Raw genomic sequence first — 19,812 nt, forward strand, 5'->3', positions numbered from 1 at the left:
GTATACATAATTGCAACAACTCACATAAAACAAAGACTGATATTCGGTTGGTTGAGCTGCGCAGACTGCACAGGTTGCGAGCTTGAGCTTGGTTGCTATGGTAACCCACAACAAGTTTGACAGGCATATCGGGGTTGGGGTTGGTTTGCTGGCAGCTTTGTCCCCCCCAGTTTTTTGTCCCCCCCAGTTCAAAAAACGTATCTGCGCCCCTGCGCATGACATCAATGCGAGGGACGCTTCAGGCTGTGAAGGTTCTGAATCTTCTCAATGGAAGGACGCAGAGGTTAGGGAGCTGATTTCCATTTGGGGGGGATGCAGCTATTCAAGCTAGATTGGATGGGTCATACCGCAACCGGGCGGTTTTACTTCCGTAAACACTGGCCATGCTCACTGCATGTGACATCGTCGTATCCTGCAATGCGCATGCGGAACACTTTTAGGTCGCTTTTCGTTCATACTGAGGATCACATACAAGTCGCATATATTTGTTAATGTGAACGACCTCACAAAAAAATCGGATTTCACAAAAAAATCGGAATTAAGCATTAAGCCTTGCAGTGTGAACGTAGCGAAAGAGTTGGTGCTAGCCTGGAACCGTTTTTTCTTGCCCCAGAGCCAGTTCTTTGTCAGCGGAAACAGAAAACCCGGTTCCAAACTAAGCACTGGCCCTGAACCAGCCCTGGTGGAAAAGGGGCAACAGACAACCATTCACACTCACGGTCAATTTAGAGTCACCAGTTAACCTAACCTGCATGTCTTTGGACTGTGGGGGAAACCCACGCAGACAACATGCAAACTCCGCACAGAAAGTTCGAACCCAGAACCTTCTTGCTGTGAGGCGACAGCGCTAACCACTACACCACCGCTGCCCCATTTTAAAAATATTTATTGCTTTGATTTTATTACATGGACAAGAATTTTTTTTTAAATCTTATGAGAATATTTGTAAGCCCTAAAGTATTTTAGTGCCTAATTTTTATCTGACAAGAATTCTAGAACATTCTTTTGAAATACATTGCCATCTTCTCGAAAAAAAAAAACCGGAAGTGTGTTAAGACAGGAGGCGGGAAACCACGAACCAATCACGATTCAGGAGGCGGGAACACGAACCAATCGTGATTCAGGAGGCGGGGCTTTCCTTTCCCTGGCGTTCCGTGGCAGTGCTGTGTGGGGAGCCGCGGCAGTGCTCGGGGTGCAGTCATGGCGGACAGTGCCAGCGAGAGCGACACTGACGGAGCGGGGAGCAGTAGCTCGGCCACGCCGCTTTCCTCTTCTTCCTCTATCGCCGCTGCTCCAGCGCCGACCACAGCCCGGGACGGCAAGCAGGGCGTGTTTATCTCGGCGTTCCGGCTGGAGGAGCTGACGAACCGGCTGGCGTCCCTGCAGCAGGAGAACAAAGTGCTGAAGATCGAGCTGGAGACGCTCCGGCTGAAATGCAAGTGTCTGCAGGAGGAGAACCGCGACCTGCGCAGGGCCAGCGTCACTATCGTGAGTCACCTCACAACCGACCTTACACTTCACTGTTTTCTCTATATGCACGTTTTCTTCTTGCACCTTCAGCGCCATTTTGTTTGTATTTGTTAATCCTAATGTCTCCCTCATGCACAGCGTGTAAAAACAACAACAAAAAAAACCCAGTTCTTGTACTCTGTTACAAATGTCAGTCAGTTTATCATAAATATAATGAATAACAATGCAACTTTATCTTCATAGCAGCCTTTACGTCAGCTATAAAACTTACAAAGCTATAATTATTACTTAAGCTAATAACTGTTGTTAGCGTTAGCTTCGAATTTAGCTAGCACCTACCGAGCTAACAGTAGCACCGAGCTAACACGCTGAAATTTATCCTGGTAAAAATATAAGACATTATTCATCTAACCTTTTTTTAAACGCGTTATATGCTTTAAGTATATTGTTGTTTGTTGTTTTTTATTGTTTGTGTTGTACCGATTAAATCTGGGTTAGCATTCATGCTAGCGAGTAATGTTAACGAGGCGAAATACAGTCCGGGTTGCCAGCTTTTCACTTTTCACCCTTGTGTGAGAATGTTGCGCTCTAAAAAAAAAAAAAATGAATGCGTGAAATATCCCAATATGGCAACCGTGATTGATGTCTGTAGCTTAGTTTAGTCATAATAATGATGATGATGATGATGATGATTTCCCTGTCAGATCGTTTTTACTCTTCAAGGAGTTTGTAGATTGAGTTGTTTAGCTGTCACAATTAAGGCGGTTAGTATTCACTAGGTGTTATGAGTATTAAGCCCTGTTTAGACGGGATTAGTTTTACACAAGGAAGTGGGTTTTTAATCCAAACCTATTACAGATTATGTGCATATGTCTGGAGAGATTGTACCATTTCGGCTTTTACCTTCTGTATTCAAGGCGGCACGGTGGTGTAGTGGTTAGCGCTGTCACCTCACAGCAAGAAGGACCAGGTTCGAGCCCCGTGGCCGGCGAGGGCCTTTCTGTGCGGAGTTTGCATGTTCTCCCCGTGTCCGCGTGGGTTTCCTCCGGATGCTCCGGTTTCCCCCACAGTCCAAAGACATGCAGGTTAGGTTAACTGGTGACTCTATAGGCCTCTGCATGCTCGTGCGACAAGGCTTTCGCAGATAGCTTTTCGCAGACCGTTGTAATTTATTGTTGAGCGGGGAGTAATAGGCGTACGCGATGTTATTCACCACCACAACACAAGGGGGCGCGAAGTCGCTAGGAGTAGTTGGTGGGTGTGGTTAGTGGAGTGTTTATCCTCTGGTTACTTATAATGACTAGAACTTTTTTTTTAAATAATGACTAGAACTGGAGTCGTATAGATGTACGTACTTCCTCAATCAACCGCTCTTCGTGCTGCTCCATCTTCGCTCGTGTTTTTAAAAATGCCGGTCGTGAAAACAAACCAAACCGGGAAAGTAGGGAAACGAAAGTGCGTGTACAGCGGATGTAGAGTGGACCAATCAGAGCCCTCTTGTCTGCGAGGCTTCTGCGGTGGTCACAATTTTTGGGAGGTGCGCGCAGAGCGTCTGTGAAGGTGGGGGGGCTACGCAAACACTGTCTGCGACGCTATCTGCGAGGACTGGGTTGTCAGCATAAATTGGCCTTAAGGTGGTGTTTACATTAGACCGTATCAGCGGATCATCAGATTAATGTTTTTAAAACGATTCGCGTGCACACAGCAACGCCAATACACGGATACGCTCGGCTCCGCAGGCATCCTGCGCTCCAAATCACTTCGCCCTGAACAGCGAGTGCCCTCTGGAGGGTGCGCACTCCGGCCCTGCGCAGCTCACAGAGCGCGCGAGTGAAGCGCATGAGCAGTGATTCGGGACAAATAGCAGGAAGTGAAAGTCCGCGCCGTTTTTCAGCAGTCGCGTCACATGACCAACGTGGCATGACCAACGCCAGCGAATCAGGAAGGTGGATGTCACAGTGACGTCGTCCAATGACGACGTCAGCTAGAGCTCAGCACAGCGTATCCTCATTCCTCAATGTTTACACAGCACCGGATCAGATATGTAATGGATTGAATATGTGGGCCCTGGCGGATTCAAGTTGTTCCGCCTGTGGAGTCGTTTCCCGGCGTTTTAATGTGAACGGACAGTGCATCCGCGACGAAAACGAGACGGATACGGTCTAATGTAAACACCACCTAAATTGACCATAGGTGTGAATGTGAGTGTGAATGGTTGTCTGTGTCTATGTGTCAGCCCTGTGATGACCTGGCGACTTGTCCAGGGTGTACCCCGCCTTTCGCCCGTAGTCAGCTGGGATAGGCTGCAGCTTGCCTGCGACCCTGTAGAAGGATAAAGCGGCTAGAGATAATGAGATGAGTGACCTTCTGTATTCAGACAGGATTAGATTTCCTGCTGTGTGTTAAAGTGCATATCCTGGACCAATTTCGTGGTTTTTTTTTTTTTTTTATATGAAAGAATGTCCCTTTACACACTCATCCAATTTTGCACAAGGCCGTCTGTCTACAGCAAAAATAAAAAAAATAACAAAACGCGTCTGGGAAAATCCCAAGGGACTCTGGAGCCAGATTTGTGACGTCACCTGCGGAAGCGCCAGCAGGCTGTGAGAGCTACCCCTTTTCCACCAAATCAGTTCCAGGGCTGGTTCGGGGCTGGTGCTGGTTCACAACTCGTTCAAATTGCGAGCCAGCTGAGAACCAGTTTGCTTTTCCATAGCTCGCGGTGCTAAGAGAAGACACGTCAGTTACGTCGCTGTATACGTCAGTTACGTCGCTACGTTTGCATAAACCTTGGCACGAATATCGAAGCAAAAGCAATACGGAAGAGGCAGCAGCAACAACAATAATAATAATGAATGACTTCGCGTTTGTACAGCTGCGGCTTCTCGTCGCTTAAAAATGGCGATCTTTCGCAGTCTTGTTGTTGTTCTTAACAACTCCGCCTCCCCGCTGACGTAAGCGGTTCTTTCCTCTGGCCCAGCAGAGAGTTGGTGCTAGCCTGGAACTGTTTTTTCTGGCCCCAGAGTCAGTTTTTTGTCAGTGGAAACAGAAAACCCGGTTCCAAACGAAGCACTGGCCCCGAACCAGCCCTGGAACTGCTTTGGTGGAAAAGGGACAAGCTTTGCACAATTTCAGTGCACAGCCTGTGTAGACCAAGTTTAGCAGCTAGCGAGTTTGCATTGAAATATGGAATTGTCACGTGAGTGCAATGTTACTTCACCTTTGGATGAAGAATGTAATGAGATGTCAGAATTATTTCTTTCCCTGGCAACAGTCAACTTGTGAATTGCCGATTTTCTTGGTCTTTTTCTCGGCTCTGCTTGGTCCTTGGCTTCGAGGGCCTCAGTGGATGCGGCACTTCACCTTCTGTCAGGGGAGACGAACACTGCTGGCTCCTTTGATGACGCTGTCACAGATGGAGACGGTGTTGCTTTGGGCATTCTGACAGATGGAACTGCGTCTTTTTTCAGATCAAGTTGAATCGCAAAGCCCATTTCCCACTGCAAATAGTTCTCAAAGTCGTTGGGCCTTGTGAAGTGAGCACGGCAAATAATGCTGTAGCATGTAGCCAGTTTTTCCGGGTGCCTTGCACAAAGCGCTTCCATTTCTCTCTTGTTGTCCGGTCTTTTGGAAAATGATGAGTACTAATCCTATCAAGATTGGTGTTGCTACACCCTCCTACAATACATCTGTTAACCATTTTAATAATTACATGATAACGTTGAAGAAATTTGCAGAAAACCACCAGGTCGTATTCTCATAAACAAACCAGCGCTGACGTAGAGGCGTCACGAAAATCAGTGTTTGCCGGGAAATCCAAATGGCAAGTTTTTTCAGAGGCGGACCAATTCGCCTCAAATGGCTTGATTTCAACTGAATTTTTCTGGTACTGCGCAAGGTAAAAAAAAAATTGCGCAAAATGTGACAGATATTTGACTAAAGTTTAATATAAAATAGGAGAATTACATTGATCTTGCTCCTGAATTTACCCGTGATATGCACTTTAAGTAAAGGCCTGGTGCATTCGGGGCAAAACTGCAAACTTGTAATTCCTGCCTACGAGTGTGCACGTTATTCACGAAACTTATCGCCTGTTAGAGAGTTAAATGGCTAATCTTCAAAGAACAACACAGATGGCTGCGATTTACAGAAATGCTTTGATTTTGATGTGCTTGGAGAAATGTTTGCATACATCATGAGTTATAATGTTCATCTATATATACATAGCACTTCTCAACGCCGTGTGGAACGTTCCAAATTTTGGAGACACGTTCTGTGCACTGGGTCTGAGAAGCCCCTTGCACAGCTACACACGTTGTCTTGCTAGTGTGTGTAACATTCCTGATGTTTCTGGACGACGTACTCGTTTCACGTGTGGTAAGCGACTTCTGTGTAACTCATACGAGTGGGCGTGTCTTCATGATCTAGGCATGGTTTTAATACGCACTAATTTTCAGCACAGGTTGTGCTTGATCATTGGGTCACATGACCATAACGTAACTCATTAAACCCCCTAAGCATTGCTTCTCTTTGCCTTCAGTGAATAATTATTAATTACTAGGGCTGTAACGATACACCCAACTCACGATTCGATTCGTATCGCGATTTTTGACCCACGATTCGATACGCCCACGATTTTTTTAAAAATGTTTTTTTAAAGTAGTAAATTTGACTTAAACATTTACTTACTTACATTAACTATTTAATAACAAATAATTCAGACCACTGCAGAGAATGAGTAATATGTATGCAAAAATGAACAAATGTATATCCAAAGATTGTTTTATTTCTCAAAATAATACTGTTGAGCCGAAAGCTCTGTTTTTTTCGGTTCTGAAAGTCATTTTTCCAAATCGTGTAAATCCGTTAAGATTTTTTTTGGGGGAGGGGTATAGGGGTGGCTCTCTCACTGTTTCATAGGGCCAATGATTTTCTGTGATCGCGGAAAACAGATGAAATTACGGAATTTTTATGGTGAAACATTGCTCGCGTGTCAAAATGTAACTGCCGCAGAAGGCTTCCGCCCAAGCAGGCATGCCTTCAGTGTTGCCAGATATTGCTAACGTTTTCCACCCCAAAATATGTTCAAAACCAGCCAAAAAGCACCTAAACCTGCCCAATCTGGCAACACTGCATGCCTTTCCGGTCAAGTGATTGTGATTGGCTTGTGGCACACCTAGCCAGCCAATGAGCTGCTTGTTTACAGATTCGCTCCCCGCGTCGCAACCAGAATGGCGACCGCTTAAAAGAAATGAATGCTCTGCCAGTGGCGAGTGTGGACGCTGCGTGACTCGCAGAAGATTGTCGCAGGTCGGCGAAAAAACGACTTACTAATAGATATAAAAAAAAAAAAAGTAATTTAAGTAAGTTTAAAATGTAATTTAAATAAAAAGTATTCATAAATTGAAGTTTGGGAGCGCCTCTGTTTTTGGGCTGAGGAGAAGTTTGAAAGGGTGTACCGCGATTCTGCCTTCTTGAATCGCGACACGGATCGTGGCTCTGCGTATCGCGATTTCGATACGCATATTGTTACAGCCCTATTGATTACAGCAGTAAGTTCCGGTCCACTGATTTGATTGGTCGAGCAGCATTTCACGAGTGCTGATACTCGCTCACTGTAACCGCACTGGGATGCTTGTATCACGTTTGCCACATAAAATTCCACTTCCTGTTTCGAAGCTGTTCCTACCGCGGTATTAGCAGCATGATCAGCGGACGTGTCGGACAATACTGTTCAGGAATATAGTGTATATACACAATATAGCTGCCTATTTTACCGGAAGCACTTTTTTTTTTTTTTTTAATGTGAATGTACAAACGGGTGTGAGCGAGCTGGCTGGCTGACGTGCTGTAAAGTGAGTGTAGCTGCTTCTGGATCCATTTCGGATTTTAGCAGAGCAAAAGTAAACGGAACGTTTGGCCGTATTGTGTCTGAAATGTCACCTAGTTGATATTAATTACTTGTTTACAGCACTGTTGTGGAAATTTGGTGTAGCCACGCTCTTGCTTGTACAGTATAACTTGATGGTTATGTATTTTAAACTGAGCCAATAGTTGATTGCAGTTATAATAAATTTAGGTCAGTTTGTGTTAAAATTAAGTAGTGTGCGTATGGAATTTATTTAATTTATTTATTTATTTAGATTTATACAGAGGTTTTGTCTTGCAGCCACGTCCTTCCTTCCTCTGTCATATCTGCATTACAACCGTGATTTGACAGATGTGTTGGTCACAGCTTCTACCTTAACCACGGTTAAATCCAGTCAGTCATGTGACCGAGGCAAGGTGAACTGAAGTTGCTTTGCATGGCCTCATTCAAATTATTACCTCGCCCAGGACAGAGTCCACCAAGGGGCGAGGTGGTGTTTTCGATTGTGTGTTTTTTTTTATTTTATTTTTTTTATTATTATTTTAAGCAACATTAGGGAAAAAATGGCTGGACCAATCTTCATGAAACTTTCAGGATAGATGGGCATTGGTCTCAAATAGAACCTCCAACATTTTGAGGGTCACCAAAAAGATCTAAATCTTTTTTTTTTTTTTTTTCGCGATATATTCCTTTTGGTTCTGATCCTATTTCTCTTTCTCACAAACCCACGTGATTCTGGTTCTGACTGTAATGCTGTCTTTCACAAACATACGATTCTGATTCAAATTCCAAATCTGAGAGATGCTATATTAGGTATATAATCATCAACATATAGGTATAAAATAAGTGCTGCCGGGCAAGGTTTGTTGTTTGCTAATGTTTTACACATTCTGTGGGAAATCAGGTTTATGCTGAGGTCCACTTGTGACTGACGTCAGTGTCTTTTCACACAAAGCTCAAAACATTACGTACAGGAACTGAACGCCCAAAAATGGGCCGCTTACAGGGGTCATTTGTGAATGTGAAGGCATACAGGTGTAAATAGTTGTGCGCCAGGTACACAGATACCGGATTACATAAAAATATTTGACTGACTCCTCACCATTACTCTGTTGAAAATATTTTAAGATTTCCTTAAAAACAGTATGTATTATTTCAAAAAAAAAAAAAAAGACACGAGTTGGTGTAACTGTTCGGGTAATAAACCAAAGTGAAAAATTTTCCACTGGCTTTGAGAAGGCGGATTTTCTTCATCCTCGTGCACATGATCTGTAAAATCACACAGCTAATTTGCATGTGTTGACGCCCATAAAACTCCATAAAAGGTCAAGTCCACAGGCATGAAATGAATGATTGGGGTAAAGGCTGAAAAACTGAAGTGGAGTTGCTTCTGCTGATGAACACGTATTAATAATAAGCAGTGCTACACTCTCCATGAGCTGTGGCATTTGGTTTACAGCTATATACGGACAGACCAGGGGTGTTTTTTTTTTTTTTTTTCCCCCCTCCGTTTATACAGCACTATTTCTGTTGTCATAAAGAAATTAGTTTTATTATCCTCCGCTGGCCGAAGGGCTCGAAGGGGGATTATGTCGTGGTGATGTCCGTCCTGGGAAGGGTGCTCACATTTCTGAAATCAACTCCTCTCTCAATTTTTGGAGGAATTTCATGAAGCTTGGCAGGATTCTTTGTTATATGTCATTAGTGCGCATATTGTAATTTTGTTAAAGTGCCATTCCACCATTGGATGTAATTTTTTTTTTTTTTTTTTTGGCATAAGGCCAAGAAAAAATAACTGTTTGCTTCCGGTTACCTGACCGGCCGTTTAAAAAAATGCCCCGACCCTAGACTTTTTTGTTAGATGTTTAAAAAAAAAAAAATGTATTTTCGCCGACCAACAATAAATTTTGAAAAAAAAATATCTGCATTACGATTTGCATAATATTGTCGATCTGACAAGTGACTAATTCTAAAACGCATATATCGGACAAGAAACACTCATTGATTTCTCACGGCCTCAATCTGACGTCATGACCTCTTTCCGGGAAACTCCGGCTTGTGTTGTACACAACGCTAGGCGTCATGGCTACACTCATGGCTACACTCTCCATGAGCTGTGGCATTTGGTTTACAGCTATATACGGACAGACCAGGGGTGTTTTTTTTTTTTTTTTCCCCCCTCCTCCGTTTATACAGCACTATTTCTGTTGCCGTAAAGAAATTAGTTTTATTATCCTCCGCTGGCCGAAGGGCTCGAAGGGGGATTATGTCGTGGTGATGTCCGTCCTGGGAAGGGTGCTCACATTTCTGAAATCAACTCCTCTCTCAATTTTTGGAGGAATTTCACGAAGCTTGGCAGGATTCTTTGTGATATGTCATTAGTGCGCATATTGTAATTTTGTTAAAGTGCCATTCCACCATTGGATGTATTTTTTATTTTTTTTGGCATAAGGCCAAGAAAAAATAATTGTTTGTTTCCGGTTACCCGACCGGCCGTTTAAAAAATGCCCCGACCCTAGACTTTTTTGTTAGATGTTTAAAAAAAAAAAAATGTATTTTCGCCGACCAACAATAAATTTTGAAAAAAAAATATCTGCATTACGATTTGCATAATATTGTCGATCTGACAAGTGACTAATTCTAAAACGCATATATCGGACAAGAAACACTCATTGATTTCTCACGGCCTCAATCTGACGTCATGACCTCTTTCCGGGAAACTCCGGCTTGTGTTGTACACAACGCTAGGCATCATGGCGGCCAACGAAGTGTTCTCGATTACCGTGATCGGTTGCGACCACACGGAAGATTGTAAGACAATAAGTTCATTTTATAAGTTTTCAGCTGTAAAAGAACTCTACGAACATTATCATCCTCCGCTGGACGAGTCATGCAAACAGTATACACACAGCGCCCAGGCTAACGGTGGTATCAATATCACGATGGAAGTCACGTTGGAAAGCCTGCTCAGCAATTTTGGCTTGCGGGCACTGACATTTGAATGTAAACGGAAGCCGGAGTTTCAAAAAATGTTAGCTATCAAAACAAAAATACTAAAAGTACACTGATTGATCATTTTGTATAATAGCAGGTCCAAAAGTCTAAAGATGTTTTTGATTGTTCTTTGTATTCATATTAAACATACAAGTTCACAACATAGTGTTCCTAATAAAGTTAAGGTTCAACATTTGTAGTTATGTTTATAGTTCCTTTAAGCGTCCGAGCACTCCATATTTTATCCATGGGCTCCGAATCCTGTGTTCCACAAGCTTCACTGGTTTTCTTAGGCCTGGTTCTGGATGGTTGAGTCACAGAATGACACTTCCCCACTATGTGCCACTGTTTGTCCCACACCTAAAATTTATTTAAAAAAAAAAAAACCTACCTACCCGGTATTTTGTGTGATTAAAAAAAACAATAAAATAAAAAGACCTACCTACCCTATTTTTTTACAAGATGTAATAGGAAACAAACAATTATTTTTTCTTGGCCTAAAATACAATATATTTTATGACAACATGACGAGACAGATAAATCTTTTAGCTTCAAAATGATATATCAAACATAATTTTTTGACAGCGACAAGTATATTAAATTTGTGACAAGTCACCTACCCTTTTAATTTCCGCGCGGTAGTGAAACGTGATGTCATCGGCAGGTTCCCCTTCTTGTGTACCACGTCACGTGTGACGTGGCACAGATTATCAGCAATGGCGGATAGAACGCGATTGTCAGCTTCGGAAAAGAAGCGAAGGAAAATAGCAAGTGATGCCCAAAGGAGACGGTCGATGGTGAATATCGGCACAGCAATCGACAAGTGGAAATTGTGTTCTATCTGCCATTGCTGATAATCTGTGCCACGTCACACGTGACGTGGTACACAAGAAGGGGAACCTGCCGATGACATCACGTTTCACTATCGCGCGGAAATTAAAAGGGTAGGTGACTTTGGTCGCAAAATTAATATACTTGTCGTTGTCAAAAAATTATGTTTGATATATCATTTTGAAGCTAAAAGATTTCTCTGTCTAGTCATGTCATAAAATATATTGTATTTTATGCCAAAGAATACATCCAATGGTGGAATGGCACTTTAAGTTGGGTCACATTTTACCAGAGTTCCAGCCCTTGATGAACAACCTTGTACTTTGACAATTTCATGAAGGTTTGCTTCTGTTCCGACATCAACTCCTCTCACAATTTTTGGACTAATTTCTCGAAGCTTGGCAAAAGGCCTTGTTATATGACGCTAATACGCAGATTGCGATTTAATTTCGTTTGTGAAAATTTTCCCAGAGTTTTGACCCTTGATTAAATAACTTGTACTTTTGACAATTTCATGAGGGTGTACGTTCTTCTGAAATCAACTCCTTTCAATTTTTGGAGGAATTTCACCAAACTCTGCAAAAGGCTTTGTTATATGACAGTTATGCCGCTTTTCCACTACCAACGCGGCTGAGTCGGGCTGAGCCGTGCCGTGCTGAGTCGGGCTGAGTCGAGCTGAGCGGGGCTGTTGGAGTTGCATTTCGACTACAACCGCGCTGAACCGTGCTGGCTGGAAGTGGGTGGACACATTGGGTGGAGTTAGCGAAAGTGGGTGGACGTCACGTGATGTCATTAGGCGGCGCAAACAGTGACATCAGTGACCTTTTAAGCGGTAGTCTCACGACCCGGATAGTAAACAATAAACATAGAGGACATGGAGTCGTTAGTGTTGCTGGTCTTGGTGCTGTGGCTTGTTGTCACCGACAACGCCAACAGATACTGGCAAGAGCGTATAGATGAGGTGAGGCGCATAAGGCTTCAGAAATTCTCGTAATTCGTAATTCTTCTTCCGGGTTTACGGTGTTTACAGATCCCAGCATGCTCGCGGGGCGTGTGAGGACACTCCTCCTCACCAATCAGTGCACAGGGGAGTGTCTGCTCACGCCCCTAGCCCCACTCGGCTCGGTTTGGCTCGCTTCAGCCCCACTCCAAAACCGTGCGAGTTTTGGGTGCTGAGTAGGGCTGAAGCGAGCCGAGTCGTGCTGCTCTGAGGTAGTCGAAACGTGAGCCGTGTCGGGCTGAAGTGAGCTGAAAAAGGGTAGTGGAAAAGGGCCATTAGACAACACATTAAAATTTTGTTTAATTCAAGCAAATTTTACCACAGTTATGCCCTTGAAAATGAACAAACTTGTACTTTGGTAATTTCATCAAGGTGTGCTTGCTTTCTAAATCAACTTCCCTCTCAATTTTTATCCCCTGCTGGCCGAAAGGCCCAAAGGAGGATTATGTCGTGGCTCTGTCCGTCCGTCCGTCCTGGGAAGGGTACTCGCCTTCTGAAATCAACTCCTCTCGCAATTTTTGGTGAATTTCAGGACACTTGGCAGGATTCTTTGTTACATGTTAGTAATATGCATATTGCAATTTTGTTCAATTCAGTTGCATTTTACCAGAGTTATGGCCGAGTTGCCAGCGGGGGATGTTGTACTCTTAGAGCGCTCTTGTTTGTCTTAGTTTATGGGTTCATGCTGACTCACTTTCTTTCCTTTATTTTTTCATTTTCTTTAATTCATGCCAGTCAAGTGACCATGTTTTCACAAAATGTTCTGAATGGTGGTACTTTTAGTCTCAGACCTGCAATTTGTAGACTTATGGCCCTTTTCCACTACCCTTTTTCAGCTCACTTCAGCCCGACACGGCTCGCGTTTCGACTACCTCAGAGCAGCACGACTCAGCTCGCTTCAGCCCTGCTCAGCCCCCAAAACTCGCACGGTTTTGGAGTAGGGCTGAAGCGAGCCAAACCGAGCTGAGTGGGGCTAGGGGCGTGAGCAGACACTCCCCTGTGCACTGATTGGTGAGGAGGAGTGTCCTCACACGCCCACACACGCCCCGCGAGCACGCTGGGATCTGTAAACACCGTAAACCCGGAAGAAGAAGAATTACGAGAATTTCTGAAGCCTTATGCGCCTCGCCTCATCAATACGCTCTTGCCAGTATCTGTTGGCGTTGTCGGTGACAACAAGCCACAGCACCAAGACCAGCAACACTAACGACACCATGTCCTCCATGTTTATTGTTTACTCTCCGGGTCGTGAGACTACCGCTTAAAAGGTCACTGATGTCACTGTTTGCGCCGCATAACGACATCACCTGACGTCCACCCACTTTCGCTAACTCCACCCAATGTGTTCACCCACTTCCAGCCAGCACGGTTCAGCGCGGTTGTAGTCGAAATGCAACTCCAACAGCCCGACTCAGCCGCGTTGGTAGTGGAAAAGCGGCAAAAGTATATATTTGAACTCGAGAGCTACAGTAGTTAGACTTCTTGTGTAAATTTACACGCTCAGAAACATGAGGATGCAGCAAACGTTTTTCTAAATCTCCATGTTTTTATTAATACCAAATTTCCTGTGTAAATTTCTTGCCAGGGTTTGGATTTTGTTTCTTAAGTAAGTGACAACAGGAACTAACTTTTGTGGATGTTTGCTAACAGAACATGTATCTATAAATGGATGAACATTTGATGGTCTTTAATGGGTTAAAAAAAGTCATTTTGGCAAATGACTACGGTATAAGAGGAATAAAATTTTAATTTAAGTCACTTTTTTTTGTGTTGATTTTAGTATCTGGTAGTGTGAAGTTTTTAGCAGCTGGTGTGAAAACTAAAAACTGAGATCGGGTTGTCCTGCGAATTTCATAATGTCATAAAGGAAAGTTTTTGTTTTTATTAGTTTTCTTGTCCTGTGCTGTATTCCTGGCCCAGGTCCTGTGTGATAAGTCACCTCCTTGCAGTCAGAGACAAAAGCATTATCATTTAAGCATAAGTCATTTCCTGTCTGCTCTCACTAACGGGAAATTTTCTGACCAGAACATAACCTTCATGCGTATTGTGTTCGAGTTCCTCTGAGAATGAGTAATAAACTGGATCTGATGTTGAATGCCCTGATGCTGTTAGTGATTTGGTTTGGTTTGAGTTGACACACTTTAGTAACACACTGGATGTTGTTTATTGGGGTTTGCTGTAGGGCTGTGCGATATGGGAAAAAATGAATATCCCAATACATTTTCTCCATTTCACGATATACGATATATATATCTCGATATATTTAAATCTCCTCTAAAGAACCCCATGAAATCTAACTTTTACTCTTTACTGTTTTCACTACAATCCCTGCAGATTAAATAACATTCTTGGTTAACTTTACAGGTGGTTTTCAACAAATTTTAAATTTTCATGTTGGTGATTAATCACAATTGAGTTGAAATAAGACACTTTTTATTCAACAAAGATGTGGCACAAACTGCAAAAACAATCTTGAAAATTGCAACAAAGGGGCAACACAATACAGAGCTGCTCAGAGCTCAAATCAATAAAGTCCAAGCTCAACACTGACTACGTTTACATGCACGTCCAAATTGAGCTGCTGTTGGTAATCGAGCAAAGGGTGCCAGAGAAATCCAATCCTACATGCACAAGTGAAATCGGGCTATTGTGCACCCGAGCCACACGTGGCGCTACACGCCCCATCGTGTTGGTACACTTCCGGTTGTCGTCATGAAGAAGAGCTATAGTGTTGCCAGGTACTGCTGACGTTTTCCAGCCCAAAACATGTTCAAATCCGCTAAAATGCACTTAAAACCCCCAATCTGGCAACACTAGCAGTTCCGTGTTCAAGCTGTTAGGCTTGCTCTAACAGACTATGGCTACAAACTGTCCGGCGCAGACCACTGTTTTGTAAGACAACTTATTTTGCACAATAATATTTTTCTAAAGTCTATTTTTTGCTTACAAAAATTATTTTTTTTTTGCTTACAATTTAACTTGTGTCTTAATAAACACACAAAAAGTTCAATTGTTTTGTTTTTATTGACATTCTTCAGATGTTGGACTTATATATATATATATATATATATATATATATATATATATATATATATATATATATATATATATACACACACACACAAGTCATTGTATTTGTGTATGTACACAATTCACAGCTATGCAACAGCTGTACAGATGTATTTGGTGATACAGTAAGTGAGCTAAATTTTAACAGTGCAAACAATGCCACAAAAAGAAAAGATTCATGCCATTGTCATGATTCGTTGTCATGCCGACCGAGGCTGTTGTGTTTACCACTTGTGGTCTCGTCACTTCCGGAAGTAGCTCGACAACTAGCTCGATAGGGTATACATGCACAAAGTAGCTCGGCAGAAATCGCATAAACTAGGTCGTGTAGCTCGATTCCGAGAAATCAAGTTCGGTTCAATTTCAGCAGAATTAAGGTGTATACATGGCATTTTGAACTTCGATTTCAGTCGAGCAAAGGCAGAAATTCGATTCTCTCTATGTGCATGTAAACGTAGTGACTGAGAGACATTTAGCCTAAATAAGAAAAGTGCTCATTCATTAAATTATTTAAAAAAATAGATCTCCAAGCTATTAACCTGACTACTGAGAACCACTGGAACATTCACAATAGAAAGAGAGATTGAGGGAGAGAAGAGAGAGATCTGCAAAACATCATTTCTCTCTTTGCACACTTTTGAACTGAATGTTTTCTGACTCTGCCTCTCAGATGTGTATAATTCCGGTATTGCCTTCTCTGTAAAACATCTGAGAACAGGCAATTCATATTTGGGATCGAGTGTGTTTAGTAATTTTTGGAAGCCTGGTTTTTCCACTATACTAATTGGGATCATGTCTTCGGCAATGAAGTTAGTGATCGCATCCGTTATAGCTCTCCATCTCTGACTCGTTTTCTCATATGGGGTGGCTTTGGAGAACGAGGCCGCTATGGTCATTTGTTTAGCTTGTGGGGGGGTTTAGCTCATGGACAAGTAGTTCGGAGTTTGAGACTCTTCATACTGTACCGGGTGAGTTTCAGGTGATGGAACATATTTGTTGTGCTGCTGCCTTTCGTGATGACAGGTGTTTTTTTTTTTTTCCCCACACACTTTACGAACTGGCATTTGCTGTTCCACGTCCTCCTCGCGATATCCAAAAAAATGCCAGTTGACTGACCCCTTACTAGTTCTTTTAGGAAGTAATTTGTTGCTGAAATTGCCAGAGCTTACACGGTAGCCTATGCAACACCAGCGATTGCACGAACTGAGTCAGCGCTGTAAACCGGAACCAGGAAATCTTCCCGCCGGCAGTGTTGCCAGATACTGCTAACGTTTTCCAACCCAAAATATGTTCAAAACCCGCCAAAATGCACTTAAAACCGCTCAATCTGGCAACACAACCGAAACTAGAAAATCTTCCCGGAAGTTCCTTTCAGCACCGAGATGTCGCCCGGGATTGGTTGGCGAGTGCGTGACGTTATTGTTTTCTTTACCCTTAGGCAGCCTCTCGCGTTACTGCCTGAGGGACAGAGAGAAAACCACCGGGAAATGTTTTAAACACGAAACAAACGCAAGTCGGAAGATGACCATAAAATACTCGATAGTTACGATATAATAATTTTATGTATCGCACACAGAATTTTCGCGATATATCGAGTATATTCGATATATCGCACAGCCCTAGTTTGCTGTGAAGCTTGCACTTCAGAAATGAACCCATCGTCCAATCCCGAATGTTTAAATGTGTGCTGTGATCATGGTCCGTCTCAAGAGTTTCAGTGAACTCCATATTTACACCATCTTGCTGCGTGTCCGACTGGGCGAGTGGATTAAAAAGAGAAGAGCACGGATTTGGCAAGTTACGGGGGCATGATAGGAACTAAGGATATTGCACATGATTTCACAAACAAATTGGGGGGGGTGATTTGGGGCTGTTTTGTGAAAGGAAAGCTAACTAGCTCATGCTAGTTACTAGGGCTGTAACGATATGCGTATCGAAATCGCGATACGCAGAGCCACGATCCGTATCGCGATACAAGAAGGCAGAATCGCGGTACACCCTTTCAAACTTCTCCTCAGCCCAAAAACAGAGGCGCTTCCAAACTTCAATTTATGAATACTTTACTTTTTATTTAAATTACATTTTAAACTTACTTAAATTACTTTTTATTTATTTATTTTTTTATATCTATTAGTAAGTCATTTTTTCGCCGACCTGCGACAATCTTCTGCGAGTCACGCAACGTCCACACTTGCCACTGGCAGAGCATTCGTTTCTTTTAAGCGGTCGCCATTCTGGTTGCGACGCGGGGAGCGAATCTGTAAACAAGCAGCTCATTGGCTGGCTAGGTGTGCCACAAGCCAATCACAATCACTTGACCGGAAAGGCATGCAGTGTTGCCAGATTGGGCAGGTTTAGGTGCTTTTTGGCTGGTTTTGAACATATTTTGGGGTGGAAAACGTTAGCAATATCTGGCAACACTGAAGGCATGTCTGCTTGGGCGGAAGCCTTCTGCGGCAGTTACATTTTGACACGCGAGCAATGTTTCACCATAAAAATTCCGTAATTTCCATCTGTTTTCCGCGATCACAGAAAATCATTGGCCCTATGAGAGTGAGACAGTGAGAGAGCCACCCCCCCAAAAAAAATCTTAACGGATTTACACGATTTGGAAAAATGACTTTTTCAGAACCGAAAAAAACAGAGCTTCCGGCTCAACAGTATTATTTTGAGAAATAAAACAATCTTTGGATATACATTTGTTCATTTTTGCATACATATTACTCATTCTCTGCAGTGGTCTGAATTATTTATTAAATAGTTAATGTAAGTAAGTAAATGTTAAGTCAAATTTACTACTTTTAAAAAAACATTTAAAAAAAAAAATCGTGGGCGTATCGAATCGTGGGTCAAAAATTGCGATACGAATCGAATCGTGAGTTGGGTGTATCGTTACAGCCCTACTAGTTACTTCTAATGTAGGTAAATAAAATGTCGTCTGCTCGCTAGGCTATCTGTCTGACCAGATAACCGTCATGCTGAATTGCGACATCCTGTTCCCAAGCCTAACTGGCTGTATGTATTTCTTTAGTGTATTTTTATTTTATTCTGTGGAATAACTTTTTATGTGGTCTTTGTGTGCAGCAAGCAAGAGCAGAGCAAGAGGAGGAGTTCATCTCCAACACCTTGTTTAAGAAGATCCAGGCTCTGCAGAAAGAGAAGGAGGCGCTCGCCGTGAACTATGAGAAAGAGGAGGAGTTCCTTACTAACGACCTGTCCCGGAAACTCATGCAGGTAAATCGTCAGATGGGAGATTTTTTATGATCGCGGGGTAGCATTTGGAAGAAAAAGATCCACAGACTTGTCGAATCGACCCCAAGGCTGGCTGAGGCCGAGTAATGACCCAAACGCTACTGAATGTTTGACAGCTCGGTTAATTTATCGCGTTTAGGTTCTGCACGTGCTGATTCAGTGAAAAGAGATCCTCTGAGATGCAATATTTGCCTCCAGACCTTTTCTGTTCTTCCTGTACATAACATGATGTAATTTAATCCCTGATGTGGTGATCTAATCTTGTCATGTGTTAATGTCGATGGATGGAGAATGAGTGAATACTCAGGATGAATCTGAGTAGCTGTAGATTTTATCCGACACTGATAATGGTGCCGGATGTCGTGTAGTTTTGCTCTGCTGTAAACAGTGGTGTGTGATATGGGAGCGCTGCAGTGCAAAACTGTCTGTATGTGCGAAATTTTCAAATGTTCTAGCCGGGGCTGTCAATCTGTTAAAATATTTGATTGTGATTTAATCGCATAATTGTCCATAGTTAACCCATGATTAATCGCACGTTTTTAATCTGTTCTAAATGTACCTTAAACGCTACGTTCACACTGCAAGGCTTAATGCTCAATTCCGATTTTTTTGTGAAATCCGATTTTTTTGTGAGGTCGTTCACATTAACAAATATATGCGACTTGTATGTGATCCTCAGTATGAACGAAAAGCGACCTAAAAGTGTTCCACATGCGCATTGCAGGATACGACGACGTCACACGCAGTGAGCATGGCCAGTGTTTACGGAAGTAAAACCGCCCGGTTGCGGTATGACCCATCCAATCTAGCTTGAATAGCTGCATCCCCCCCAAATGGAAATCAGCTCCCTAACCTCTGCGTCCTTCCATTGAGAAGATTCAGAACCTTCACAGCCTGAAGCGTCCCTCGCATTGATGTCATGCGCAGGGGCGCAGATACGTTTTTTGAACTGGGAGGGACAAAAAACTGGGGGGGACAAAGCTGCCAGCAAACCAACCCCAACCCCGATATGCCTATCAAACTTGTTGTTAGTAACCATAGCAACCAAGCTCGAGCTCGCAACCTGTGCAGTCTGCGCAGCTCAACCAACCGAATATCAGTCTTTGTTTTATGTGAGTTGTTGCAACTATGTATACACTGCTGTGCACCTCAATAAACCGAATGGTAATTAGTCTTTTGATTTTTCCGTGAGGTTTGCCTTATGCAAAGAAAGACAGCATAGACGTTTTTTCCTCCCTATAAGTGGGGGGGACCGAACGAGGTGAATTTAAATCTGGGTGGGACGAATCCCACCTGTCCCACCCTCTATCTGCGCCCGTGATTATGC

The 19,812-nt window shown here is 42.9% G+C and overlaps 1 protein-coding gene across 1 annotated transcript in view; it reads left to right on the forward strand.

The window, feature by feature from the left end:
• Positions 1–1,141: 1,141 nt before the first annotated feature.
• ccdc6a (coiled-coil domain containing 6a) overlaps positions 1,142–19,812 on the forward strand; it is a 48,610-nt gene continuing 29,939 nt past the window's right edge. The window contains exons 1-2 of the mRNA XM_060933390.1: positions 1,142–1,488; positions 18,318–18,467. Coding sequence (XP_060789373.1) covers positions 1,201–1,488; positions 18,318–18,467 — 438 coding nt within the window. The 5' untranslated portion in view covers positions 1,142–1,200. The remainder of the gene's footprint in view (positions 1,489–18,317; positions 18,468–19,812) is intronic.

This window comes from Neoarius graeffei, chromosome 11 (genome assembly GCF_027579695.1).
Source record: "Neoarius graeffei isolate fNeoGra1 chromosome 11, fNeoGra1.pri, whole genome shotgun sequence".
NCBI lineage: Eukaryota > Metazoa > Chordata > Actinopteri > Siluriformes > Ariidae > Neoarius > Neoarius graeffei.